The following is a 27,536-nucleotide window of genomic DNA, read 5'->3' as shown; positions in this document are numbered from 1 at the left end:
GATGTGATCTGGAAATATGATCTTTTTGATGTAAGGTTGTTTTCCTTTTTTGGACCCCAGGAAGACTAGCTGGTGCCACTGGCATCAGCTAATGGGGATCCTTTTAGATTTAAAAAAAAAAAAGATTAAAAAAGAGAGAAAAGAAGTCAGCATTCACAACAACAGGTTCCTGAAACTAGGTCGCCTCCGTCTAATGCCATCATTTGAATGTTATAAATACATTTCTGCTTTTCCTGCTGCAACAAACCAAAATATCTGCAGTGAACTTAGGGCGACCTGTCATGACTGGCTGGGACACGTGGATATAATGCGTCATTGTTCTCGTTAAATGTGTGGCGAATGTGCTGCAAAGAGACAAAGAACTCAAAACCACTTCAATTATACCTAACAGTTGACCTTTAAACACACTTTATTAAATGTACAAACGTTTTTCATTTCATCTACATGTCACAGGAGACAGATGAGTGTGCCGTCTTGTATTTCAGATAAAAATGTAGACAAGTACTAACATCTCTAATACACATAACAGATTCCTGATGCTAAAATGCAGTTGGTCCTTTGGAAATACATACATAGTGGCAATGCTACCAAGGACAACTCAGGATTTCTTTTCTCAAACATTTAACAAAAAGATGAAGCCAGGATGTGTGGAAATAACTGAAAAGGGCTAGACACAATGTTGTGTTAACAATCTGTAGGTAGCCATGGCCTCACAGAAGGAGCACACTGACATCATGGACCATGCATCTGTATGTCTAGTTACCAGCAGCCGAATGAGAACAATGATATCGGTTTCATCGCTGTGTGTCTACTTCAGGGACCAGATCAAAATGCTTTTAGCCTGGATTTGGCACAGACACCAGGAGCAGCTCTGTCAACACAAGAAAATTACCTCCAATAACTCAAAAATTTGCAATCTTGGTTCTAACTTTAGCTCAGATCTATTTCTGTACAAGACACACAAAGATAAAAGTGACAATTCGATTCTCTTTTGACTGTAGTTTACAGCTAACAAATGCACTCCCTGACATGTCAGTGTTCCTTTAAACACAAGGAAGAATCAGTAACACTTAGGACTTATCTGCCTTCTTCTTCTTTTTTTTGTCCTTCTTCTTCTTCTTCTTCTTTTTAGGCTGCTTTGATTTAGATGATTTTCCTTGATCAGTATCACTACTGCCACTGCTTTCACTTTTTTCCTTTCTGTCTTTAGATGATTTTTCCTTGCTGTCTGCAGCTTCCGCTTTGCTTTGGCTTTCAATGGCCTGCTCCTTGTTGACCTCCTTGTTCGCCTCCTCTTTGAGCCTGATGTTTAAAGGTGGAGGGGTCAGTCCACGGGACACTGTTATAAGCATCCTCTCCCTTTTCATTTCCTCTTTCAAGGAGATATTGTCCGGTCCAGCCCTGTTGCTTAAGTGGTCCTCATTGGGGCGTTTGCTTCTGTAATCTCTCTCATCCTTATAGTTTCTTTGGAAGTCTCTGCTGTTCCAGTGGTCTCCGGAGTTTCTATGGTGACCGTAGTCCCGGTGAGTTCTGCTGTCTGAGGGCTGTGGGTTTTGGTTTCTGGCAGGGCTGCAATGATGTGTGTGTCCTTTGCTGTCTTTAGTATGCTTGTCCATCTGCACACTTTGCTAGAAACACACAAATATGTATTGTAGTGTGAAAATAAAAGCAAAGGCTGTACAGCAAGTTAAAGAAATTAATGTTTTCATGATTTCTTGCATTTGCAAACATGGAACTGCCTGTAGTTCAAGTGACTAAAGTAATACAACACAGAAAATGAGCTGCAGTCTTTCACTGCATTAAACAATATAAGGCACTACAGCTAATTTGCAATACATTTTCTGCCATGTATTTCCCTTGTCATCTGCCTGATCAGTTTTAATTGGTTAAATTTAGGGTTGCAGCTATCGATTGTTCCAGTAATCAAGTATTGTATCGATTATTCAGGTGATTAATCGAGTAACTGGATTCCGCGCTTGGCATGTGCGTTACAACATCAAAAGCAGAATTGAGCGCACTGTGCAACAGAAATAATATCCTGGTTCAACACAGGGGGACATCTGCAGTTTATAGTGTAGTACAGGAATATTGTGCATATATAGTATAGTACAGGGGTATTCAACAAAAACTAAAGCCATGGGAACCCCACATGTATTTAGTTGGTGATGCAGAAATCACATAAATATGTTTCTACGTTTGGTTCGTTTAAACTGCTGCTACTGCAGCTGATGGAACACAAATAAGAAAACTGATCAGTTTATTAGTATTTATTACAGAGAATATTCAATCAGCAGCATTATTTTCATTTTGATTTGGACACAAAGTAATTTTCTTCATTATGAGATAGTGTCAGACCTACATGCACTTCAAGACAATGTTATGTTTAAATATGTTAAGCTTTACAGTTTTATTGTGCGGGTGTCTGCTGAAATAATCAGCTGCATTGATCGGTAAAAAAATACATTACACAGTTTAACAGTGTTCTACCAGCATTCCTGTCTTACATCATTTTCAGTCGCAGTGTTTGATCGTTTGATTTTGTGCGGAAAACGAGTCAAATAAAGCATTAAATGCTCCTGTTTGTGTGGACGAGTTTGAAGCAGAAAGACTGAGTTTACAAAGAAAGTTGAAAACCACTTTCATACGTGTTAGCTGACTGAGGTTTTAGTTTTTGTCGAGCCGACTTAAAGAAAGTCTGACTATGTCAAACTGCCTTCATAATTGAGTCCTCTGATCTGGTAATCCAAAGGCATAAACACTAAAAAAGCTGTGCTGGTTAAAATAGAAGCGTCCCATCAAATTTAAAATCCCCTTATAATTTATTGATTATAGGTTCGGGTCCGTATAGGATGAAGTCTGGGTCCAGACTTGGACCGCAGTCCGCCAGTTAGTGACCTCGGGTCTAGTCTTTAGTGGATTAAATGACTTAAATTACTCAAATAACTCGAGGAATCGTTTCAGCTACAGTTAAATTATGAACAATTTATTGATTACACACATGGGCAGACAACACTGAGGCTTCACAGAATATTGCCCTATTATTGCTTGTCTATAAACTCTTATAAAAGACGAAATCCAGTTCTATATTCATTTAAATTGTCTATTCTGGTTTCTACTAGACATAGACACAGTTCATTCATTCAGTATAATCAAGGCATAAGACTACTAATACTTTGAAGTGTTAAGTCACTGTTGCTTTGGTCTTTTAAGAGATGTGTTTACAAGAAAAACAACTGAATATCACTAGCCGTGGTCACAAGGTGGTATGTACTCACACTGCTAGAGTTGTGGTTGTGGTGAATGGCTGCATGCCTTTCAGCAGAATTCAAATCTCCAAGGAACTCCTCACATTTCTGGCAGTAAAACCCTATCACTGGAGTAAGAAAACCCAGCTCTGCAAAGAGACAAGAAAAGCACTGAAGCATAAAGAGTATTTCAGAGTAGGGGAGACAGTAAAAAGGACAAAAACTAAGTAGAAAATCATATTACCATCCTGTTTTAACAACTCCTCCAGCTGTTTCGCCATGGATTCCATTTTACTTATTGTAGCTTGTTTCTCTCTCTTCCTTTCCTCAGTGTTACCTGGCTGAGAAACACAAATTCTGATTTAACGATTGGTTCATTCAGTGGTTTACCATTCTGTACAACTGTATCACTATGATGCTGATTGGAAATAGTTTACCTTCTGTTTATCACATGATGTATGACTGTCATCACCTCTTGTCCGTTTCTCCTTTGTCGCTTAAGGAAGAAAAATCAACAATGACTGAATATTATGAATTCTCCACTGAAAGCGTTCAACAGTAAAAACAGAGAGGATAAATCATCAGACCAGGTGGAATCAGTGTCCAACTGACAGGGTGCACTGTCAGCTGTCACAAAAATCCTATCCTGGACAACTCGAGATGATACAGGACCAAAATCAGTCTGATGCATCTTCATCTTATAGGTCTAAAAACACGCCAACAGGTCAGTAAACACGTACCAAAATAATGCATGCACAGATCTACTTTTATACATGTTGAAACATGAACTATGCCTCCACACTTGATTTTACACCTCAGCAGACTTTTGAGTTGACTGCTGTCATTCAGGCAATTTTAAGGCTGGCTATTGTTCTGGATTTTTCTTTTGAGGGTCTCTGCAAAGGTCACCTGATAAAGTTCAAGCCTTTTTTTCAATGTGTTTGAAATACTGGTAAAGTAATGAAAAATTATGACAGCAGAATATAGGTAATACATCACTTTTTTGCAGCAGTTGCCAGCAGGTTGTAAAAATAGTATCTCATAGTGCAATTAATTTACAATGACCCTTTATTACCTCTCTTGAAAAAAATGGAATTTATCCATTTTTCAACACATTATATAGCTTGTATATATTCTGCTATTGTCAACAAATCTAGAATATCTTCAGTCTTATCCTTTAAAGGTGCAGAATGAGAATATGTTTAAGTATTTTTGCAATTAGTGATTCATCATGCTCTATAAAAAATAGTGCTGTTGTGCAGTTGCTGTCACAACCAAAAGTCAGTCACAAAATAGCAAAACAATAAAACTGATGTGACAGTGTGAAGGCATGGTTAGTAGAATACAAAGGGAAACAGTGATTAGGTCGAACCTTTCATTCAACAGAGAATTCTCACCTTTGATGAGGGACTGTAGGGACTCCAGAGATTGTCGTACATTCGGGTTACTCATTGCTGACAATGCCAAACTTGTTGCTGTGTCTGAGCTGAGAACTGCAGGAGAAAACTCCTTCTCCTCATTCTTCACAGTCTCGCTGATGCCCGATGACGCTCCCAGACTCTTTAATATTTTTTTGATTTTCTCACATTCCATGCCTTCCAGACTGGAGGAAGCTATAGCGGAGGAAGCAATTTGAAGGGGTTGCTTCAGATGAAGCAGATCCCCGAAGCTACTGAATAAGGACCTGCTCTGTTGAAGGTGCTGACTGCTAAGGGCAGCCGTTTCCTGTAGATTGTCCTGTCCTCCAATCTGGGACGACGATTGATTCCCATACAAGAATGACTCTTCATCTTCAAGCTCATTTGCTCTCTGGTCTGAGAAGTCCTGACTCTCCCCTTGGAGCCAAGAGAAGTCACTGACTACTCTGTCATGGGGCAGCAGCATGCTGTCGTTTTCCAGCGACGTGGAATTCTCCTGAATGTCATATTGCTGACGTGTCTGCTCATCGGACGCACAACTCACGCTTTTGCTTTCATCTGAGGCCTGTGAAGAAGAAATTCCAACAATTAGATACACTCAACACATAGCTGCCTTACTTTATTATGCTGCTTAGCCACTAATGAGATGTTGAGGGAAATGCTGTCTTGTACTTCCAGAGTCTCTACAGGTCAGTGCAAGTCTAATCTCAAACTTGGCATGAAATCCACGCAATAACCTAAAGTGTTCATCTAGTGCTGCATAAAGTACGAAAAACAGAATTAATTCCCATGTTTCTGAAATATGTGTTTTAAGTGGGAACTTAAGCTGACATCAAATAAAGCCAAAATATACTGTTTTAGTGGACAAAAATTCTGAGAACCTTATCTTTAAAGAAAGAACAATTACTATTGCTCTATTTGCTATTTTTTACAGAGCGCTAATCTTGAGGATTTACATTAAAAAATGAGACATTTTCTGCCCTGGAAGTCATAGCCCCACCTTATAGTCACTTCGCTACATGGGATTTCCAGTGTGAATGGTGGAAGAGCACTGGTTTACAGAAATGTTCTATATTTATAGATATTCATGGCTTTCCTGCTAACATTTCAGAAAATAAACCGTGAAAAAAAGCCCAAATTATCCTATTTCCGATTCACAGTTCAAAAACTCCTTATCTGTGCCATGCTATTCTGTTAGAAAGCTGAACCAAATCTAGGCTTAAAATTGTGATATTTCATTAAAACCGCTTTATTCTGCATGCCTCATTTAAGAACTTAGTGACTTAGCTGTGACCAACAATCACGACAAAAATTCCAGGGCTTTTCAGTTGAACTGCAGGCTGTTTCCACAGAGCAGCGAGGAGAGTATGGAAACATATTAAAAGTACTACTAGTTACAGTACTACATATTTTATAGTATGTAGTCACCATTTTCTTCAGTTGTGCAAACACCTGTTGGCATTTGGGAAAAAATGTTGTACAGGTTGTTTCCAGTTTTCTTCAATTTTCATACAACAATGAAAGAATATTTTTCTAAATTAATTTTAACTCATTGTATTATAGGTTTGTCAGAAAAAATGTGACAGAAGGAAAAGTACAGTCCTGAAACTGCTTTGGGTTCATTATGTGTAGAATATGACAACATCCAACTCTGGCAGCCTCCACTGGTGCAATGCACCACATAACTGGGATTAGCAGAGAATTTGAAAGACATTATTATCAACACTTCTTCACAACCACTTCTTCTTACTGACATTTATTCAAGAAATCTCGTAACTACTTAACAGTTATTATAGCTGCATCCCATCACCCAGGGAAGTAGAATCATCCAGAATGTAGCTGGTTATGATCATATACCCACTGAAAGCTAAAGTCGTCATCTTTAAAGTCAAGTTACATGAAATGCATCAAAGATTTTTGTGAAAATGTACACAGACTGAAACAAGAATGGAGTGAATGATGAGGTCTACCTTAATAGTGAGAATGGCATCTTTAAGAGTGGGCAAACGAGCTTCCATCTCCTTGCTGTTCATGACCATCTTCAGTCCTTCCAACAGACTGTTCCTTGTGAGGACATCACTGCTGCTGTGGACAGGGCTCCTCTTTCTCTTTTTGTCTTTGCCACGGTCGTCGTTCTCACTACTGCCACTGCGTGACTCGGACCTTCGGGCTCGGCTCTTGCTCCGCACATGGCTTGTCTTCTTGTCTCTGCCGTGACTCCAACTTCGAGCCCTGCTTTTGCTTCTAGCTCGACTCTTCCCACGAACACGGCTTTTGCTCCTTCCTTTGCTTCGGCTGCGCGCTTGGCTTTTGCCTCGAGATTTGCCACGGCTTCTGCCTCGAGATTTGCCACGGCTTCTGCCACGACTTCGACTACGGCTCTTCCTCTTGGTCACATGCTTCTGGTATTGAAGGTCTGATCTGACTGCTTCTTTCAGGACATTAGCTGACTTAAATGCATCAGCCAGGTTGAATGCCATGTTCCCTTTGAGATAGTCTGGAAGAGGTTTGTTATCTGCAATGCACCTCAGGAATTCCTCACCAGCTCGGTCACTGGAGATTGACAAGCATGTGTTTAAACACCAGCACAAACAAAAAGTACTTCAGTGCTTTAGCTGTAACTTAAAACATTTAATTATCACACACACACACACACACACACACACACACACACACACACACACACACACACACACACACACACACACACACACACACACACACACACACACACACACACACACACACACACACACACCCCTACCTGTTGTCTGAAGGGTGATGCTTCACAGGAGAGGGATTCCACTGTGGCACCTGACGGTGTGGTGGTTCTGCAGGAGGGATGATCTGCTGGCTGCCTCCCAAACCAATCACTGTATTATGGTCTATGGAGAAGCTGCTACAGTGGGGCTGAGAGTGTTTAGAATTCATGTTATAGTGCTTTAGAAGACAGTACAGCAATAGTATATTCATTGCACTTTACAGGTGATTACACACATGGACAAAATTGTTGGTACCCCTCAGTTAATGAAAGAAAAACCCACAGTGGTCACAGAAATAATTTGAATCTGAGAAAAGTAATAATAAAAATGCTATGAAAATTAACCAATGAAAATCAGACATTGCTTTTGAACCGTGGTTCAACAGAATTATTTTAAAAAAATAAACACATGAAACAGGCCTGGACAAAAATGATGGTACCCCTAGAAAAGACTGAAAATAATGTGACCATAGGGACATGTTCAATCGAGGTGTGTCTTCTAATTAGCATCACAGGTGTCTACAAACTTGTAATCAGCCAGTCGGCCTATTTATAGGGTTACAGTAGTCACTGTGCTGTTTGGTGACATGGTGTGTACCACACTAAACATGGACCAGAGGAAGCCAAGAAGAGAGTTGTCTCAGGAGATTAGAAAGAAAATTACAGACAAGCATGTTAAAGGTAAAGGCTAGAAGACCATCTCCAAGCAGCTTGATGTTCCTGTGACTACAGTTGCACATATTATTAAGAAATTTAAGATCCATGGGACTGTAGCCAACCTCCCTGGACGTGGCAGCAGGAGGAAAATTCCTGACAAATGGAAGAGACGGATAATATGAATGGTAACAAAAGAGCCCAGAACAACCTCTAAAGACATTAAAGGTGAACTCCAAGGTCAAGGTACATCAGTGTCAGATCGCACCATCCGTCATTGTTTGAGCCAAAGTGGACTTCATGGGAGACGACCAAGGAGGACACCATTATTGAAAACAAATCCTAAAAAAGCCAGACTGGAATTTGCCAAACTGCATGTTGACAAGCCACAAAGCTTCTGGAAGAATGTCCTATGGACAGACGAGACAAAACTGGAACTTTTTGGCAAGGCACATCAGCTCTATGTTCACAGACGCAAAAATGAAGCATATCAAGAAAAGAACACTGTCCCTACTGTGAAACATGGAGGAGGTTCTGTTATGTTCTGGGGCTGCTTTGCTGCATCTGGTACAGAGTGTCTGGAATCTGTGCAGGTACAATGAAATCTCATGACTATCAAGGTATTCTAGAGAGAAATGTGCTGCCAAGTGTCAGAAAGCTTGGTCTCAGTCGCAGGTCATGGGTCTTCCAACAGGATAATGAGCCAAAACACACAGCTAAAAACAGCCAAGAATGGCTAAGAGGAAAACATTGGACTATTCTGAAGTGGCCTCTATGAGCCCTGATCTAAATCCTATTGAACATCTGTGGAAGGAGCTGAAACATGCCATCTGGAGAAGGAACCCTTCAAACCTGAGACAACTGGAGCAGTTTGTTCATGAGGAGTGGACCAGAATACCTGCTGAGAGGTGCAGAAGTCTCACTGACAGGTACAGAAATGGTTTGATTGCAGTGATTGCCTCAAAAGGTTGTGCAACAAAATATTAAGTTAAGGGTACCATCATTTTTGTCCAGGCCTGTTTCATGAGTTTATTTTTTAAAATAATTCTGTTAAACCACGGTTCAAAAGCAATGTCTGATTTTCATTGGTTAATTTTCATAGAATTTTTATTTATTATCACTTTTGTCAGATTCAAATTATTTCTGTGACCACTGTGGGTTTTTCTTTCATTAACTGAGGGGTACCAACAATTTTGTCCATGTGCGTAGGTTTCTCTGGATATTAAAAAGTCATTTTCACAAAGCTAATACTAATTTATAGGGCTGGACCCGATTATCCGAATATTTGAATACTATTTGTCTCGTCAGTTCGCCCGACGTGTCCCGCTGTCAGACGTTACGATATGAACCAATCCTAATATTCGCCTCGTTCCTCCGTTTGCCCACAGCGTCGGACGTTACGGACCGAACCGAATATTCGGATATTCGTCATTAATCGGGGCCGAATATCCGGAGCCCAGAAACTGCTATTTGGGACAGCCCTACTAATTTACAAATAATGAATAACTTAAAGATCAACAGGACAGTTGTATAAAATGATGGGTTTTTGTTTTCAAATCTTTGAGTAGTGATCACATACAAAATATGTGATACTTCCAAAGTGATCAAAACAGCAGCTGATGAAACAGTCTGGCTGCGACACAATGGAAAATATATGTCACAATTTGTCAAGATGTCATGTGGCATTCTTTGACTGACCCACCATGTCTTGCCAGAAATTATTGCATAATATTTAAAGATTACATCACATACATTTATAAATAAACTAAATCTACAGGTAAGGCCAATTCATGCTTTCTGTGTCGGCATATCAAAGGTAAGCATGATGTAAATTTTGTCATAAACCCAAGTCCATGAGGGTCTTGGACAAAATTTGGGACGATACTGACTGTCAACACTGCACATGCACGAGGAAAACATATAGGGAGAACCTGCAGATGAACATTTTCCATCATCCATACCTAAATAATTCATCATTAAACCTGCTGTAATAAAAATAGCTACTGCTGGCCTTACTTTGGAGATGCTTTCATCAGTATATTCTTTGAATTGACAGTACCTACACTGTAGGAAATTATAAATTCTCCAAAAATCCTGTGCTTGTCCACCCACTGTGTTCAGCACACTTCAGGAACAGTCACACTGACAAGGTGCTACAGCCCTATCTGTAACCAGCTGCTTTATCCTGGAAAAAGTACAAATTCACAGTCGCCTTTTAAAAACATCTCCGGAAGCCACGAGTGGTTTTCAGTCTTCAATATGATTCGAGACTGTCTGTGTGCAGCAGACCAACTCTTACCGACTGCAGTGTAAAAAGAACCATGTGAATTGGAATGTATTCCGTCCCAGGATTAACCTATTTGAGTTTGTGACAGCTTGTGTCCAAACCTTTCTACAACTGCTTAATTTCATCTTCACTATTGTAAGAGAGAACTCAAGGAACTCAAGGTGACGACTGCAGTTCCTGTGGTCTCCTCACATTATCTGCTAAGACAATGTTCTCCTGATGTGTAGCTACATTGCTGATGGGGAGCACATCAGCTACTATGGAATAAAATAAGTACACCCTATGTATACATACATATACAACCCTATTCTTGCTAAGGGACATTATTCTAAATAAAATTTTAAAAATATTTTCCATAAACATAGTGACCTATTTTCAAAACTAAAACTGCCTCAGTCCCATGCCGCAAGTCCTGCACAGTGCCAGGGAACATGGCAGTGGTCACCAGTAGACCCTATGGTGAAATTTGGGGGTTCTTAGACACTTGCTGGGGCAACCAATTCAAACTGGTGGTTGTTTGAAATCTGCACCACATGTATGATGATTTTCCTTCATGGTAGAATGATTTATTTCAAAAACTTCCTTGCCAGACTCAATGGCATCTGTTTTTATTTTGTAAGGGCCATCTTTTGATCGGGCCAGATGAAACCACACACTTCTATTGCAAAGGGAGCAGCTGAGACCAGATGTTAGAGGTTTAAATAAGACAGGTTCCAGCTGTCAGAACATAAGGAGGTTCCAGTCACTGGCACCTAACCTGAAACTGCTGATTCTAATGAATGGATCTGAAGGTGTGGGTTTACTTTACCACTGACATTTTCCATGAGACTGAAATGACTTCACAATATCAATCGCGTGCTATTTGAGTACATTACCTTAATTACCTATTTACTCAATAAGCGCTGTTTCGAAGAGAATTTAATGTTTACTTGTTCCAGTATGTCAAAGGTGCCGACAATTTCATGTTTTAATATATCATTATGTGTGCAATCTATGGCTACCCATGTTACTCATGCAAAAGCATGTTTAGCTGAAGCAAGGGTCCAGAGTAAAAGTGGACCCACTTAAAAAAAAAATGACAGTACGCAGGTTTGCTTTCTAAAACATTTTATACATGAAGGTGTTTCTTTGATAACATAAAGTAAATTACTGCAAAAGTAGACATGGCCATAAATTAAAAGATATAATCAAAATAAAATACATGTGATGTGGACCATGTGCATTTAACACTGGAAACTGCAGCATGGATGTGAAAAGTAAAACCCGTACTTCATCTGTAGTTACTCTGACAATTAGACCAAACATTCATTAGATGCATAAATGTTGTTTCCAAGTGTATAGATGCTGGAATTTAACCTTCGCTGTAATGAGGGCCTCCTTGTTGTCAAGTCCAGAAAGAAGTTCGGTCTTTTTTAAACAGACGCAACACATGAGAAATAAAAGGAAGTTACAGAAACACAGAAGGCACTGCAAGAGCTACATATTTCACTGTGGATCAAGTGAGATACGGATGGTAAATAAGAGGGATCAATGAGACAGCTTCCCCCCATTATAGTGTAACGTATGTATACTCCTGAGCATAAAAAACTAAGGGGAATAAACAGTCCAGTAAAGAGAAGCTTGGAGGGGTAGTATGATGGTGGTAACCTGGTAACAACTGGCTAGTATGTTAGCTTTAGCTTGCTAGCTACAAGAGTTTACTAAATAGCACCATAAGTAGACATAATGTGATCAAATTTCCAGAACCATTTATGGATGAGGTAAGGAAATTCCACTGTGCAACTTTTTGGTGTGACTGTGCACCTTCAGAGTCGGCTGATGGTATGACAAAAAAAACCAATTATTTCTAAAAAGATTTGACTTGAATACTGTAAAGGGTCCTCATTAATACACATTATCTATAAAGATGAACATGTAAAGTTTAGAGGTGATCACTTTGTACAAAAGAATGCATATTTAATGAAACTCTGATTATATACATCTTGAGACCCAAAAGCACAAAAAGTTTGTATTAGTAAAATGTAAAAGGACGATATATGCAACATATTAAATCACTTAAAATAAAAAAGATTAATTAGCATTCTGTTTACTCAATTCTTTTGAGAAATACAATGTGCAACAAAATGATGCAGTAATTTAAGTATCTTTACTTTACAGCTGTAGTTTTAGGGATACTTTTAAATAAGTATTTCCTTGGTCTTTCTACATACTTGTACATTTTAACATTTATATGCATTCTGTTGCCAGATATTTTTATTCAGTCACATAAAAAGATGAAATCCAAATCACAATAAATCAGCAGTGTGCTTTCGTCTGTGCATCTGTGAAATTCTTCCCCCTTTTCCATTATTTTTCAAAACACTTCAGCACTGTCCAGTGTTCTGCCAGTCCTTGGTTCATTGACATTTTACCCTGCAAAATACAGGAAATAATGTGGAGGTCATTTTTTGATAATATAATATAATATAATATAATATAATATAATATAATATAATATAATATAATATAATATAATATAATATCTACAATAAAAAAGTGTATTATTTAAAAAAAAAAAAAAAGATACACACAAAACAGAGACATAAACTAGTCTTTCAACTAAAGCCGGGTGTCCACTAGATGCGTTTTTCCCGCAAACAAATGCGCTGCATGTGAAAATCGTCTACATGGTGGGCGGTCGCTAGTGGACCACTACGTGGTCAAATGACAGCTTTCAGTTTGAGAGTCCGCCAGATGCGTCAGACCAACATGGCAGCTTGGCCGCAAACTTCCTCCTTTACTTCGAAAACACTTTAGTGAAAAGTATTTCTGGAAGCATATGAGGCTACAAATAACCTGTGCAGTAGCTGAATCTGTCCTCGTTATAGTTCAACGACGGCTAGTTCAGACGTTTGAGGAAAGTTGTGCGATGCGTTGGACCTCTGCACACCGCATAGTAAAATACTTCTCGCTGAACTATTTTCAAAATAAAAGAGAAAGACAGAACTTCCTGGACTTGACAACAAGGAGGCCCTTGTTACAGCGAAGATTAAATTCCAGCATCTATACACTTGGAAACAACATTTATGCATCTAATGAATGTTTGATCAAATTGTCAGATTAACTACAGATGAAGTACGGGTTTTACTTTTCACATCCATGTTACAATTTCCAGTGTTAAATGCACACGGTCCACATCACATGTATTTTATTTTGATTTTATCTATTTGACGCATCTGCTGGACTCCCAAGCTGAAAGCGCTGTCATATGACCAGTAGTGGCCCGCCAGTGACCGCCCATCATATAGACAATTTTCACATGCGGGAAAAACGCATCTAGTGAACATGCGGCTTAGACTTCACACAATAACTGATTTTTCCAATTAAAATGTATGTAATATGTAGCATGGAAAGCACAACTTATTAACAACCAAGGCTACATTTCTTTAAAAGAAACTAAAATGCTTCTGCAAACTTACGTTTGATGATATAGAATTGGTATGTAAATTCTGTAGAAGTGTTCGATCGACACTGTTCTGACAGATGGAGCACGCTGTCCGTCGTCGCCATCGTAGCCAGGATGCTCAGATGAAGTCACGTATATGAAATAAGTCAAAGATGCGTTGTGGCTGAGAATAATCCATAAAGTGCTTCCACCAGCTGCTCTAATTATACTAGACTGAGTAGGCCGAGTTGCATAATGACGAAGAGAAGCAGGATGCGAAGAGCATGTTTATGCACCCAAGTGGGTCAGTAGCATACCTAAAACGGGCATCTATCTGTTGGTGCCAATAGTTCTGTTACCATCCCACCTTCAACTATAACGAGGAAGAGGAGACAATACAAACCTGACATTAAGACCAACAGAAAGATTGAAATTACTTTTCAGAATCATAAATTTGTTTTTAATCCATGATTTTCATGTGTGTTGTCTATCTGGTGGACAAAAATCAACTTGTCAATGTCTGACACACAGTCTCTTTTCAGTATTCATATATTGTATTTATATTATGTTTATGATGTTTGGATTTGATGTTTGTATCTAGAATGTATTGAGAACACATCCATCTACATCTGTCCATCCGCTCATTTAAATTCATATGTGTGTGTGTGTGTGTGTGTGTGTGTGTGTGTGTGTCTGTGTACATGTATCTACTAACAGTATCCACCTATAGTACGTTGTTAAGTTGTAACATTTAATTTCTCCCACTTTGAGTTTCGGTGTACAACAGCAGTCGGTCTGGAGGAAAAGGTCCGTCTGCACGGAACTAATAAGCTGAACTATTGTTTTAACGTCGGCCTGTTTTTCGCAGCGTACAACAATACTGAAATTGCGCTGGCCCCTAGACTGTATAATCGCTGGCCGTTCGGACTCGAAGTACAGACTCTCGAGAACAGGAGAACGCATCGTTAATGTGCAGTCGGAACACCAGCGTACTTGATCACGTCACCACCTCAGCTCATTTACTCCGATTATTTTTACCAGCGATGTCAAACATACGGCCCGCGGGCCATTACAAGGGACAAAAATTACAACAACATTAACTGTAAATTGTAAATTTGTAAAACTGTAAATTTAAAATAATTTCTAGACCTTTACAAGTTGTTTTGATCATGAAGTGAAATACTGGATTGTTCAGTTCCAGATACCTGTGACTGATTGTTTTGAGTTTTTGTAGATAAACTGTTATCTGGCAGCTACAATGCATGTGGAAATGATGAACTGAGGCATAATAGGCTACTGTTGAAACTGAACTTGTTTTCCATAAGAAATTTCAAGTTCATAATGTTTTGTAAAAAGCTAGTTCATTAAATGTGAACATTTTCAGAATGTACTTTTTTGAACTAAAACAAAGGGGAAAAGTTGGAGTTGTGGTTATTTATAGGTTATTGTGCTGTGATTTTACTGGTGGGGCCCACTGGAGATCAGATTGGGCTTTATGTGGAACCTGGACTAAAATGAGTTTGACACTCCTGATCTTTACTGTGAAAAACAACGAAATGGAATCAGATAAAATAACACAGCCCTGCATATTCACGTTTTCACAGTTTAAATATATATATATATATATATATATATATATATATATATATATATATATATATATATATATATATAGTTCATGTGGAGCAGAGGTGTGTATGATGCTTGTATAAAAACATGATTCGTCTAACTTTTATTATTTAGTCAAGACTATGTTGTTGTCCAGCTCTGCATCCCGTCTATGAACGTGTTCTGCTAGCTGACTAGCTGACTGCTACCATCTGAACCAGGTAACTCGGCTAAGCTAGTTCCACTAGCATTGGGTACGTACTCTGATGAAATGCCGTCTTGGTGGCGTGTTGTGGAGATAACAGCTGTCCGATGCCGAGGTTGAAAAAGGTCCGCAGGGTCCGGGGGGTAGGTGTCCGGGTGGAGGAACGGAGCAGGGCCCCCTGAATCCGAAAGGAGGGCCCTGAGGTGCTGGAGGTCCGAACGGCGGCGGGCGGTGCGCCGGTTTATCCGAGTGGAACATGTTTGTGTTCAGGCGTCAATGCTAACTTCAGCTATACCAAGAAGGAAACAAGTGGAAGGAAAAATTACACTGTACATTAAATTCTGCGGCTGTGATCGCCTGCACATCTGATCGACTGCATCTGAACCCGGAAACACAAGCCACAATGGAAAACATCCCGAGTGACGACTTCAAAATAAAGGTTTACTTTTAGTCAAAATATTTTAAACCACGAATTCACGCAAGAGCTGTTTTTTCTGAATATAATGCACAATATTAGATGTTAACGCAGATAAAGTTGGGCAATAGTATTCGAACCAACCCTTGCCCCTAACACAAAATAAAAGCGTATTAACTGTTGTTCTATGAATATATAATGAATGCATATAAATCAGCTCCACTGTGTCATTTGGTAGGTACACTGACTGCTGTGCCTCCTCCTGTTTGACTATGATACGACTATGTACGATGTGCTGTCCATATACCTTGATTATAAATTATTACCAATTGTGGTCCTTAGAGCTTTAGTTAAAACACTTGGACTTCTCTTTTCATATCATCCAAGAGGCTTCCTCAGTTCTAAGTGACTGATGGGGAGTCTCAGATATATATCATCCCCAAACCCATTGTTTTTGGACCAAAGGCTCACATGTCTTGAGGTGGGAATGGCTGTGAAACTGCGAAGTCAAGGATGTCTTTGTCCAGAATGTGCACAAAGGAGTATCACTTACTCTTTAGATACAGGTGTTGAGCCATGCACTAGCAGCACCAGCTACTCCGGACACCTGCATCCAAGTTATAAAAGCAGCTCCTTTGAGAACCTCAATGTCCACATTCTGTACAGACGTGGTTTGGGAGAGAAGTGAAGGAAGACATTCATGTGAAACTAAAACAGACATCTCCAAAAAGAGGAGGCGGCCTCTGACCCCCATGGTCGGGTACTTATAAAACAGTTTATAGATCTGATTTGGGATCCTAAAGTTTCAGATCCATTAACATCCCTGACATGGCAGTTTCACAACCATACATAATTCAAGGCATGTGAGTTCTGGGTTACTAATAAGCCATTAGCCATGTGAGTTGCGAGTGACAATATACTCAGATTTCCTCGTGTGAGTATGCAGAGCTATGCACTTTCTCCTGCAGTTAAAATTCAAATTGAGCTGTCTACAAAAATTTAACTTAGCCTCCTACGACATTTAACAGTTCCCTGAATTGGATAACCAGACCACTGAAAGAAAAAGAGATACTATTGTCATTTAGGCTTTTATTGCTCATTCACACATCCATGCAAACTTTCCAACATCCACACAATCTTCTATGAGCAGTAAAAGATGGCCTCTTTTAAATAAGTAACAAAGGAGATTCCAGTCAGATCTACAGAAACAAAATAAGACTGGAAAAATTCAACTGCTTTCAAGTAGTCATCAAATTCAATGAAACGGAAAGAATTTCAAGAATCCTACATGTAACGATAATGTGCATTTTTGATGTCCAATACACAGTCGGTGCAGCAACACTGAAATTTTAGGAACAGTTGCATTTTCCAAAATTGTCCCAAATTTCCAATATAAGGCAAATTATGCATCAAGATGAGGTCAAAACAGCAGAGTCCAAGTAATCAACTAACTGTTTGTAGCAGAGCTGAAAACCTATATTGATGGGGCAAAGAAAACACACTAAAAGAAAGTGCGAAAGGACGTCAGAACTCCGTAACAGTCTACAGTAAATGTATACAGGATCTGTATATGTGTATGTCAGAGTTCTTTGTTAAACATTCTCATTAACTTCAAGCATGCTGAAAATCAAAGATTAGATAAGGCATTCAGATTAGCTCGTGAACGAGAAGTCGTCGATCTGGACTCTGCTGCGATGCCCCAAACGGTGTCTTCAACTAGTGTAGTGTCTGCCTTGATTAAAGCCAGCTTGGTTGTAGTGCTGCCCGCCGTGTTGGAAGAACTGTTCAAACTGTCCACCTTGGTTAAAACTCTGGCCCCCTCTCCCTCCCCAGCCTCCTCCTTGTCCTCCTCTGCCCCCTCTTCCCCTACCTCCTCGCCCTCTGCCCCCGCCTCTCTCTTGGTGCCAACCTCCGTCTTGGTGATAATTCTCGTGGTAGCCACCTCCTCCTCCGTGGTAGCCGGAGTCCTGGAAGCCTCCTTGGTGGTTTCCTCCTCCTCCATAACCTCCCCTCCCTCCTCCTCCCTGATGACCTCCTGCATCCTGATAGTGGCCCTGGTTGTAACCACCTCTCCCTCCTCCTTCGCCCCAGCCACCCTGCACCTTCCCCCCTCTGCCACCTCCTCCTCTACCTCCCCTGTCTCCGTGTCCTCCGCCGCCTCCTCTCTCGTATCCTCCACGGCCGCCTTGGGAGTAATGATCGTGGCCCGACCTGCCACCTCCGTACCCACCCCCACCGTAGTGTCCTCCAGCTTGAGGAGCATCCTGACGCTTCTGCCACGAGGGCATCTCTGGGGGTGGAGGCTCGATCTCACACGGCCGGCCTCCCCTGTCTGGCACCCGACCCATTAGAACCTGTGGAAGGGAAACGTACTGACATAAGACCACTCCACGTGAAGCCTGTTAGAGAATATTCCCCAAACACGCTACATCAAAACTGAGGTCAAATTCAGCTGTCAGTGTGAAAAAACAAATGCTACTGGAGGGGTCATAAAGGTACACATTTATTCAAATTAATGATGAAACCTTAAATATTTAGGACTTCAGTGAAGCAGGCTTGTCTTAAGATTCCTAAAGAAGTGCTTAGAAGGATGACAAGACAAGTCAGTATGTCCTATGAAAATCGAAATAAAACTGACACAATTACTGCTTCTGTTGCTAAAAATATGCAGGTCATTAGAAACTGAAATGATTAGCCCGTCTGTTTCAGCACAGATCAAATACTGCAAACATCCGACCATGCAGTCATGAGAACATGGACTTTTGCACAGAATAAAAACACACTGCAAGTAACCCACCTTATTAATGGCACAAGCGGTCTTCTCTCTTATCTTGCCACTGCTTGTGCGGAGAATCTTGGAGAAGTCTTGCCGAGCAGCCAGAAGGTGGGCAACAGAGATTTTACTTTTGGTGCTGAGAGCAGAACGCAGTGGCTGGTAAACTTTGCTAAGCTTATCAGAATGTGTCTGAAAAAAGATGCAAAAAACAATGTCATCCACTTTAGGAAAACATTAAATTGAGTGCATTGTTCATTTATTATGATATAATATGGCCAACACACAATGCTTTAACAATGATAAAAGATACATGTTTTCATTAGAGGTAAGCAGAAGCTAGATTTTTTAAAACACATTAAGATTAATATGTTAATGTGAACAAGAATGAGTGTTCTCAGGTGCTGAAAAGCGATTCAAGTTTTGCTGGAGTGTCTGATAAAGATTAAGTGCCGGTGTCTCTACAGAAGTGTTGGTTAGGCTGCACTCAGGTCAGAATATGATCAAGTTCATACCAAGTTGATTGATCAATTGACAAAAAACAACCTGTAACTACCTTGATTTTCATGCGTTTCATGACTTTATAGGCTGGTTTGACTATCTCTTTAAGACATATGATGATGTCACCTTGTGCTCTAGACTGTGGTAATCATTTTTCACCGTTACTGATGACAGACGCATCAGAAAATGTACTGTAGATTAGCTGTAGTACCTGATTGCACCCCCAGGTGGAGCCTGTTACTGTTGGAGGAGTCCTGGTTGTGTTTACTATAGTGGTCGGGTTGATGAACTCTGAAGCATCATGTGGTTAAAAGGTGTCTGTCCAGTTTAGCTCAGGCCAACACTAAGCTTGGGTTTTCAAACACTAACACAGGCAGGCAGACGTGCCCGTCAGCGCACAGCAGCTGTAGCTGCTAATAGTCCTAACATCCATTTGCATTAGAAGTCTGGTTACATGTTGCCAACAACATTCAAACAGCACTGGTGACACTGCTCTGAGTACAAGTACATTTTAGATAAAAGTTGCAGCGACAGTATTTGTGAACATCTGTTTCAGCTGAGTAAGTGTTTCCGGCAGCTGGACTAACATTAACCACAGTGAACAAGTCACTCCATTATGTAGATCAGCTACGAGGATTATTATGACATCAAACTGCTGTGCAGAGATTAAAAAGGTTACAGTTTATTTACTATTGTAGACTGTAACTTGTTTTGTGAGCAAATTTATCAGAATTCATTGCTATTTTATTATAATTACTTAAAATATTAAACTGTTTATGTGTTCTTCAGATTCTTAATGTAACGAAATCATTTCTGGCAAATATTAGGTGTCAGTATTTAAAAACTGTGCTACCAGCATATCAAAAATTGCCCACTGTGTTTCAGTCAGTTGAGTAAATATTTTACAATTTGCATTCCTATCAATAGTGCTTCCAGACAGTGAAAAGCGCCTTTTCTATAACACTGAGGCAGCAAAACAGTGTTAAACTGAGAAAATAAAATTTTAACTCTAAACAGAAATATAAAGTAACAAAACACAGTTAGGGATTATACTGGAACCAGCAAAAAACCATTTGGAAATGAAGCCGCTCTAAGCTGAATTCAACCCCAACTCTGAAAGAACTGTCCTCATGAGTGGTTGGCCTTTTTCACTGTTCTATTGAAACATTTCTTTTTAAACAAACTTCTCTGTTCTGAGGGGCAAAAACTGAGTTATGTAAACAAAATGCTTTATTTCTGTGTACCGTCAGATTTGATCAAAATTCTAAGTTCTTACTTACCTTTGCTCTGTCAGACCAACCGAATGACTGCACTGTCACATCGAGACGCTTCAACAACATTTTCCGTCTCACTTCATACTCGTTTACTAATGCTTGGTTTACAGCTTCAATTTTTTCCTGAGAAAATGAGAACAATCATTCAGTCATGCAGTCTTGACTGACTGTACTGCATTTTTTCACAACTTTTCAGTATTTACCAAGTGCACAGGTCCAAGGGCCTTCTTCAATAAAGGCTCTCCTGTGTGATTTGGTGGGACTCGACTTATGGCTTCTTTCAGCTAAGGAAAAAAAAGACAACATACAGATGTGTGCAATGTGAGCTGTAAAGTTAAACCCCTTGTTCCAGCATCTGGTTTTGAAAAAGACTTGGTGAGGACCGGAAACACACTGATTCCCGTCCTGTGGAGAAAGTTTTCCTGAGATCCCATTAATCCAAACAGAAGTATTTTCTATTGTGAGACTGCAACATGAAATATCTAAAAAGGTAAAACCCACCTTTGTGTCTCTCATCTATCATTAACTCACTCACACCATCTCCTGCCAGCTTCTTGAAGTTCAAACTCGTTTTCTTTGCCTGTGTTTTCGAGTTCAGCATCAACTGCAGTTGTTTGACAAATTTACTTCAAGCTTCATGTCTACAGTTAGAACATCGAAGCATTACAGTGGAGACAGCACTACAGGACTAGCAAAGAAAAAGTCAGTCCCTCCAGGAATCAGCGATGTTGCAATCAAGTGAATTCAACCAATCTCCACGAATTCTGCGCGACCTTGCAATTTTGTCCAATCACCGCAACTTTTCCGCAATTCTGGCCAGCCTCCCATGACTTCCACCAATCATAGCAGTCCACAGCGCAAACGTAATGCATGTACATCACCGAATTCACTTCCTTGTTTTTGGTTTGAAGATGCAGATATGTCCCATTCTAACGTCTCTCATTTACCAACAAGAATTACTGCTGAAGACTGTGCAAAACAATTAATTCTCTGATGCTCTTCACCAAAACGGAAGTAAACTGTTTTACACTCGTGCAATATTGTGGTGGAAAACAAAACAAACAAAAAAATCGATTGATAAACAAATAAGCTTAAGACATCGCAACTTACATCGCAATTTTTTAGAAAAGCTGCTGCGAATTCAGGCATTTTCGGCTGCAAAGATCTCGAAAAATGCCGGCGAAATCCTGGAGGGACTGAAAAGTACCTTATGGTGCTATAGTTCAGCCCACTGATGTCACAATCTAGTACTCTGAATGAAACTGCATGCATACACACTGTCAGCATTCAAAGTTCCCATTGGGCAGCACACATGGAAAACTTTTTTTTACAGTGTTGTGGTAGTGATTCCACAGTAGCTGTTGTCCAGAATCAAAAGACACGTGCCACCTGAACTACAGGTGAATCCAACTAAGTGCTGTGCATGTCACGAGTGCACACCACCTCCCTGCATCACCAGCCCAACTGACCTTCTTCTCTATTCCGCTGAAGAACTGGAACATGGTGATGTTGGCTGGAGGCTTGGACATTCCCAGTGCCATGCAGATACCCTTCAGCTCCTGGAACACGGGACTGCCGGACTCCTGGGCTTGCTTCTGAGGCTTGTTAACCAGGATCATCCTCGAAGCCTCCAACTCAGACACCAGAAAAGCTGAGACGCAAAAATTGGATTTGGTTACCTTCTTACTGCCGTTACAGAATGCTTAGCTTTGAGAAAGTTGTATATAAAACAGTTTCAATGAAATCGATTATGACCAACTGGCAAATTTTTAAAATCTGTTATGAAATATTAAATGCAGTGTGCGAACACATACAGGAAATCCACCTGCCATAAGCTATTCTAATGCTTAACATTTGGATTTTTCAAAACAGGAAAAGCAGCGGTGTAACGATACCACTGATGATGGTTCCATTATTTCTAAGCAGAGCTGACACTGTGCACAGCTCAGTTTCAGGCCTGAACTGGTTACCCTCCAAAGAATCTTAGAGTTGAGCCAAATTTCTGCTAAGTCAATTGTTGTTCGACTTGTAGTGTGATTGGTTACATCAAATGATTTACAAACTGAACAATCAACTATCTGTCTCACAACCAATCAGGTTTCTGGCAGATCCGATAATTTCAGCTGTTTTGTATTCTGACTTAGATTTCCTTTGTGGTTGCTGATTAAAGCTACAACATTCTTGTTTTAGTATTATTGGAGTAGAATAATTTCATGCTTAAACTGTAACACTAAACTAAAGGTTTTTGCAAAACAGGCAGAGCAAATAATCGGCATCGTGTCAGTCATCTGCTGCTCAGTATCATTTTTCTCCCTTTCCATTCATGGCAGAACTGCAAAAGTTACACTGCCTTTCTTGCTTTTTTCCTTCATTTAGATCATCCTGATTGAAAGAAGTTTGTCAGTTAACAAAATGGATGAGTGGGTGCAGTGTTTACATGCAGCGTGAGCAGTCAAGATATCTATGGAGTGTGACCATAAATGTTGCAGGTGTTGGCTGTGCAGAAAAGCCAATTAAAATATGTGCACAACAAACAGGACTGATGTGTACTAAGCTTTGGGAACCAAGAAAATCACCACACACAATGTGAGGGCCACTGAACCAGCACAACTTTTACCATTTGGAGTCATGTTATTAGCTAAGCCTGTACTTGACAAGTCAGAATATCTAGGTGAGAAAAGTGTGCTGCTTGGGGAAAATAAAACATTTAACCATCTCAACACTATAATCTACATTCTACAGAAAACTGAAAGAAGATACGGCAGATTTAATGCTGAATGCTGCGTGGTCCAATATACCATTTTAACAGGGAGATAGCTGCCAAAACTACAGAATTTATACACGTTTACTCAAACGGGGACACGTTTTTACTCACGCTCTTCAAAGGAAACTTATTGACTGGAGCTTCCCAGTTTAAAACGGTGTAGACATTTCAGCATGTCATGGTCACAAAAACTCAGCTGCAATTAATAATCCAGGTCCAGGTTTTGTGCAGACGGGATTTACTGAAACAGTAGTAGCTCCACTTTTGCAGCTATGACCAGTCAAAATATCTGCTCTGGAAAAAAGGATCAGAGCATCTGAAGGCTCTACACACTCAGACACTTTCCTTTTTATCTGTCAAAGATACAAATCAATCTGTCAGAGCTACGCTAGGTACGAAGCGAGGTCACCCAACTTTAACACAATAACGTCCACAAACTTCCAGAATTCAGCCCCACAAAAGAGCGTTTGAGTCTTCTGACGAAGGAAATAACCACTGGTCAAGCAAACCGTCAAAGGTCTGTCAGAGTGATGCTGCTCTTCATATTCTGCCATTGGCAGAGTGGAAGGTATGAAATCAGGTGATGACACATGCAACAATAATGATTTTTCTAATTCCAAATTGGCAAAGGTTCCACACCCACTCTAACCCAGCAGCCCACACTGACACCAACATCAAACATAAGCAATACAACAGAAATATGTGCCACACGTGTGGAACCTTAAAGCTCCTACACACCTGTGGCACACCCAGATGGTTTCACTTAATTTGCCTGCAGCAGGTGCAGAGCGAGAGAGATGGATTTCCTTTTCTCTCCTCCAGTTTTTGTTGCAGATATCACAGCGTAGAAGTAGAAACATGCATTATTATTAGGAACACTGTGACCTCATGTAGTTTCATCCAACTTCCATCTGAACAGCCAAAAATATTGAAAACATCTGATGTGGGTGTAAAAGCTTCCCACTGGCTGTTTGCACTACCTTCTGGTGGTAACTACATTCTACATCGACTATGCAGCAGAGCACATCATAATATCAAACATTTTAGTCCCATTTAAAAAGGATTGTTATACTGGCATCTGATTCTTTGCATTTACATCCTTTATATTTATCAAAGTGAACCTAAGAACAGTGACACATCCCAGGTTAAGGGAAACAATGCTGTGCTACATACTCTGTGTTTTTTACCATTTCCAAACTACTGTTACTGCTTCTAACTGGAGCCTTTATCTGGCTTGCTTGAGTTAAATGCAGGAGCCAGAGTTAGGTGACCTTTCAATTTGTGGGACTGATAATTCCTCAACAGAATGTGGTCACAGAGAACATCCTGCATTTAACACCTGCTCAGGTCTGATGACAGAGTGAACAACTCCAAATATGCTCTGGCTGATCTCACCATGTTTTCAGCAGACTTTTACACTGTGCATTTGCATGCATCTTGCCCTAATCAGATAACTTATGTGGATGCAGATTGGATGTTATTAACAGGAGACTTATCACAAGTAGTTGTGGTGCAACATTTGACAAATGTTATGTTATTTGCCCACAGGCAAACGCAGCATAAGAGATGTACATCTGAGATGTTTGGTAAACAGAGATGCTGTTTGGCTGTTATCATACTGAGGAGCAGCAGACAGTCGGTCCTGCTGAGAAACCTCTGGGTGATATCTCCGCTGGTAAGGATGGAGTAAGGACATACGAGCTCTGACAGCAGGCCACTCATCTCCAGCTGGAAGCTCTCCGCTTCTCTCGGACCTGGGACCAAGCAGAAGGACAAAATTCATCACATGATGTAATACATACAGATCAGTTGGTTCGATTTCACACTTGGCAGTAACGAAATCTAATATTCCTCTAAGCTGCAACAGGCTCTTCGAGCTTTTCAATTTCTTCTGTGTAGAAGTTGTGAACAATGATTAGAAATATCCAAATGTAGACTTTTCTCTTCTTCTACAGTGTGTTAAAAGAAAAATTCTTTGCCACTGTCATCGACCTTTGCCCAGCAAGAAAAGGAAATACAAGGCTCCATCATCCAGGTACAGCTCCTTGTGCACATGCAGAGAGTACGCCACACTCAGTCAACATGTGTGAGCAGTAATCAGTCCTGATGTTGATGGTGCAATGCCATGGATGACCTGTAACATCCTGACTCATGACAGTTGATACTCACACATGCTGCATCTGGTGGCTGTGATGTACTCGGTGCACAAGAAGAGATCTTGTAACTTTATGATCAACCGTCATAATACCGTAAAACTATCTGATGTGTAACTACTCTATGAGTACTGAAAACTTTCCATTAACCCGGCATCAGGAACGACTGTGCAGACAGTGGTTAAATCGATCTTACAGTTAGTTGCATGGACATTCTCCTCCAGTTTGCAGTAGAGTCGAAGCTCTGACACAATCCAGGCACAGAGCTTAGTGAACTCAGGTGAAGCTGCTCCTCCACTCAAAGCAGAATCCAGAGCTCCGTCCTCCAACAGAGGGCCTTGGTACCTGCAGTGACACACAACTCAGATAAAGAAAACCTTCAACAGTCTGCAATGACAACTCTTGTCTCATGGTTCCTTTATCAGTACATCATGGCAGTGGTGATAAGTAATACTGTAACTGGATTTTGTCAGCAAACTCGAGCCTCTCTGCCAAGGACCAACAGGAATTACCAATGGAGTCAAACCACTAAAATCAGTCTACGTACGTCCAAGATATACACAGCAGAGACTGGAATATGAGCGCTGATCATTGAAAGAAGCTACACGATATCTCAACATTTAAGAAACTAACAATGAAACATTTTATCGATTCAAGTCCCACTTTTTAGAAAGTGTGTATTGGTTTGGTGAACAGACAGGAAGGCGTTGACGGTATCCTGATAGTGTAACGGGAGCTGCTCCTGCTGACGCAGCTAGCGACATTACATGTAGCATCAGTGTGTGGATGTGTTCACACTGGTAAGGACACGGAGAGCTAAGACACACATGAGGAACAATGAAAGAATCCATCTCTGTGACAGTCACAGCTCCGACAGCAGGTTAGCCGGTTAGCTACAGCAAGCTAGATCGCATGTCGCTGGCGAAAATAGAGACTGAGGAAGGCTGGTGACTGAGAGGAGTCCAGCGTATGTTAACGTTCATACAACGGCGGATATTTTTAATTCACATGAAGCTAACTTACCCCAAATCTTCAAGAGACACGAGAATATCATTCTCCATCCTTGTAATCTACTAGAATATTCTGAAATCACGGACTATGTAACAGTATTTTCTTATCAGCTGATACACGTTGCAGATCTGTTTCTTCCGTTGCTGTGTAAATGGCAGCGGGAAAACCATTTGGTTTGTGCGGTACTGCCCCCTAGTAGCCGGGAGTGGAAAATCTGGAAGGACATAAAGATACAGCGCAATGGCAAACATTTAATGGTATACAGTGGTCCCTCACCATGTCACCCTTCACTTGTCGCGGTCTCACTTACTCGTGAGTTTAAGTGGATTTTTCGTTATATCGCGGGATTTTGCGCTACATAGGTATTTTAGTTTATTTATTGTTATGGCGAGCTGCGTTGACGAACGGCACTGGAGAAAAGATACCTGCCTTTAAAGCACTCAGCAACTGGCGGATGCTTTTATTTTGACACACACGGAGAGCGACCTAATTCTTCTTCTTCTTTGTTTCCGGCAGCGTAGACCCCCGCAAGGCGTATGACTGCCCTCCACTGGTCTCTTGCTTAACTAGATCTTCTTATACGCTCCAGTATCATGCAGGAATTGCAATGTTGCAGTTTAATTTAGACATCATTTGATGGTTATTATTATGGTCAAATGAAGAAGAAATAGAGAAAACCTCCACTCCTAGCTCTGACATTCTTATAAATAGATGGCATCTTACTGTGTTGTAGCATTTGCATTCTAGGAACACATGCTTAACTGTTTCTGGATGCCCACACTGACATAACCCTGTGTCATGTTTTCCTATTGTAGCCAGATTCTGATTTAACCCACAGTGCCAGCGCCTGAGTCTGCACAGCTTAACTGCATCTCTACGAGATGGGATGTTAGAAAAGCATTTCCTAGTTACTTTGGATTGGACTGTGAAATGGTGTCTCCCCTTATCCTCTCTCTCCCAGCCTGCTTGCCACTCCTTTATTAAAACCTCTGTAATTAGTCCCCTCAGCTCCACCCTCCCCTGAGGCTCGTGGATATTTATTT

At 40.5% G+C, this 27,536-nt stretch overlaps 2 protein-coding genes across 2 annotated transcripts; both read right to left on the bottom strand.

Annotated features, from left to right (window-relative positions):
- Positions 1 to 391: 391 nt before the first annotated feature.
- On the bottom strand, positions 392 to 15,993 carry LOC111585731 (uncharacterized). The gene is made up of 8 exons (XM_023295322.3): positions 15,660 to 15,993; positions 7,428 to 7,573; positions 6,634 to 7,216; positions 4,643 to 5,228; positions 3,683 to 3,741; positions 3,490 to 3,586; positions 3,276 to 3,394; positions 392 to 1,628 (listed from the first exon to the last, which is right to left on the bottom strand). Exons 1-8 carry the CDS (start codon positions 15,858 to 15,860, stop codon positions 1,071 to 1,073), a joined length of 2,349 nt encoding a protein of 782 aa, XP_023151090.2. The 5' UTR covers positions 15,861 to 15,993; the 3' UTR covers positions 392 to 1,070.
- A 1,098-nt stretch (positions 15,994 to 17,091) lies between these two features.
- Positions 17,092 to 26,664, bottom strand: fam98a (family with sequence similarity 98 member A). Its single transcript, XM_035941539.2, has 8 exons — positions 26,506 to 26,664; positions 25,679 to 25,827; positions 24,949 to 25,083; positions 22,035 to 22,216; positions 20,769 to 20,849; positions 20,572 to 20,688; positions 18,815 to 18,982; positions 17,092 to 18,371 (listed from the first exon to the last, which is right to left on the bottom strand). Exons 1-8 carry the CDS (start codon positions 26,541 to 26,543, stop codon positions 17,730 to 17,732), a joined length of 1,512 nt encoding a protein of 503 aa, XP_035797432.1. The 5' UTR covers positions 26,544 to 26,664; the 3' UTR covers positions 17,092 to 17,729.
- Positions 26,665 to 27,536: the final 872 nt, after the last annotated feature.

Source organism: Amphiprion ocellaris, chromosome 16 (genome assembly GCF_022539595.1).
Source record: "Amphiprion ocellaris isolate individual 3 ecotype Okinawa chromosome 16, ASM2253959v1, whole genome shotgun sequence".
In the NCBI taxonomy this organism is placed as follows: Eukaryota; Metazoa; Chordata; class Actinopteri; family Pomacentridae; genus Amphiprion; species Amphiprion ocellaris.
Note: the sequence above shows the minus strand (reverse complement) of the source record. Positions and strands in the feature narration are given on the sequence as shown.

What these genes read in the sequence shown, in the direction of transcription:
- LOC111585731 (XM_023295322.3), bottom strand. Translation starts at nt 15,860, where the DNA reads ATGTTCCACTCGGATAAACCGGCGCACCGCCCGCCGCCGTTCGGACCT. An exon ending in CATCACCCTTCAGACAACAG is followed by an intron (nt 7,217 to 7,427) that starts GTAGGGGTGTGT and finishes GTCAATCTCCAG; the next exon opens with TGACCGAGCTGGTGAGGAAT. An exon ending in CATCATGTGATAAACAGAAG is followed by an intron (nt 3,587 to 3,682) that starts GTAAACTATTTC and finishes TGTGTTTCTCAG; the next exon opens with CCAGGTAACACTGAGGAAAG.
- fam98a (XM_035941539.2), bottom strand. Translation starts at nt 26,543, where the DNA reads ATGGAGAATGATATTCTCGTGTCTCTTGAAGATTTGGG. An exon ending in CGACTGTCTGCTGCTCCTCA is followed by an intron (nt 22,217 to 24,948) that starts GTATGATAACAG and finishes TTTGCGTCTCAG; the next exon opens with CTTTTCTGGTGTCTGAGTTG. An exon ending in GTTGGTCTGACAGAGCAAAG is followed by an intron (nt 18,983 to 20,571) that starts GTAAGTAAGAAC and finishes ATCTTTTTTCAG; the next exon opens with ACACATTCTGATAAGCTTAG.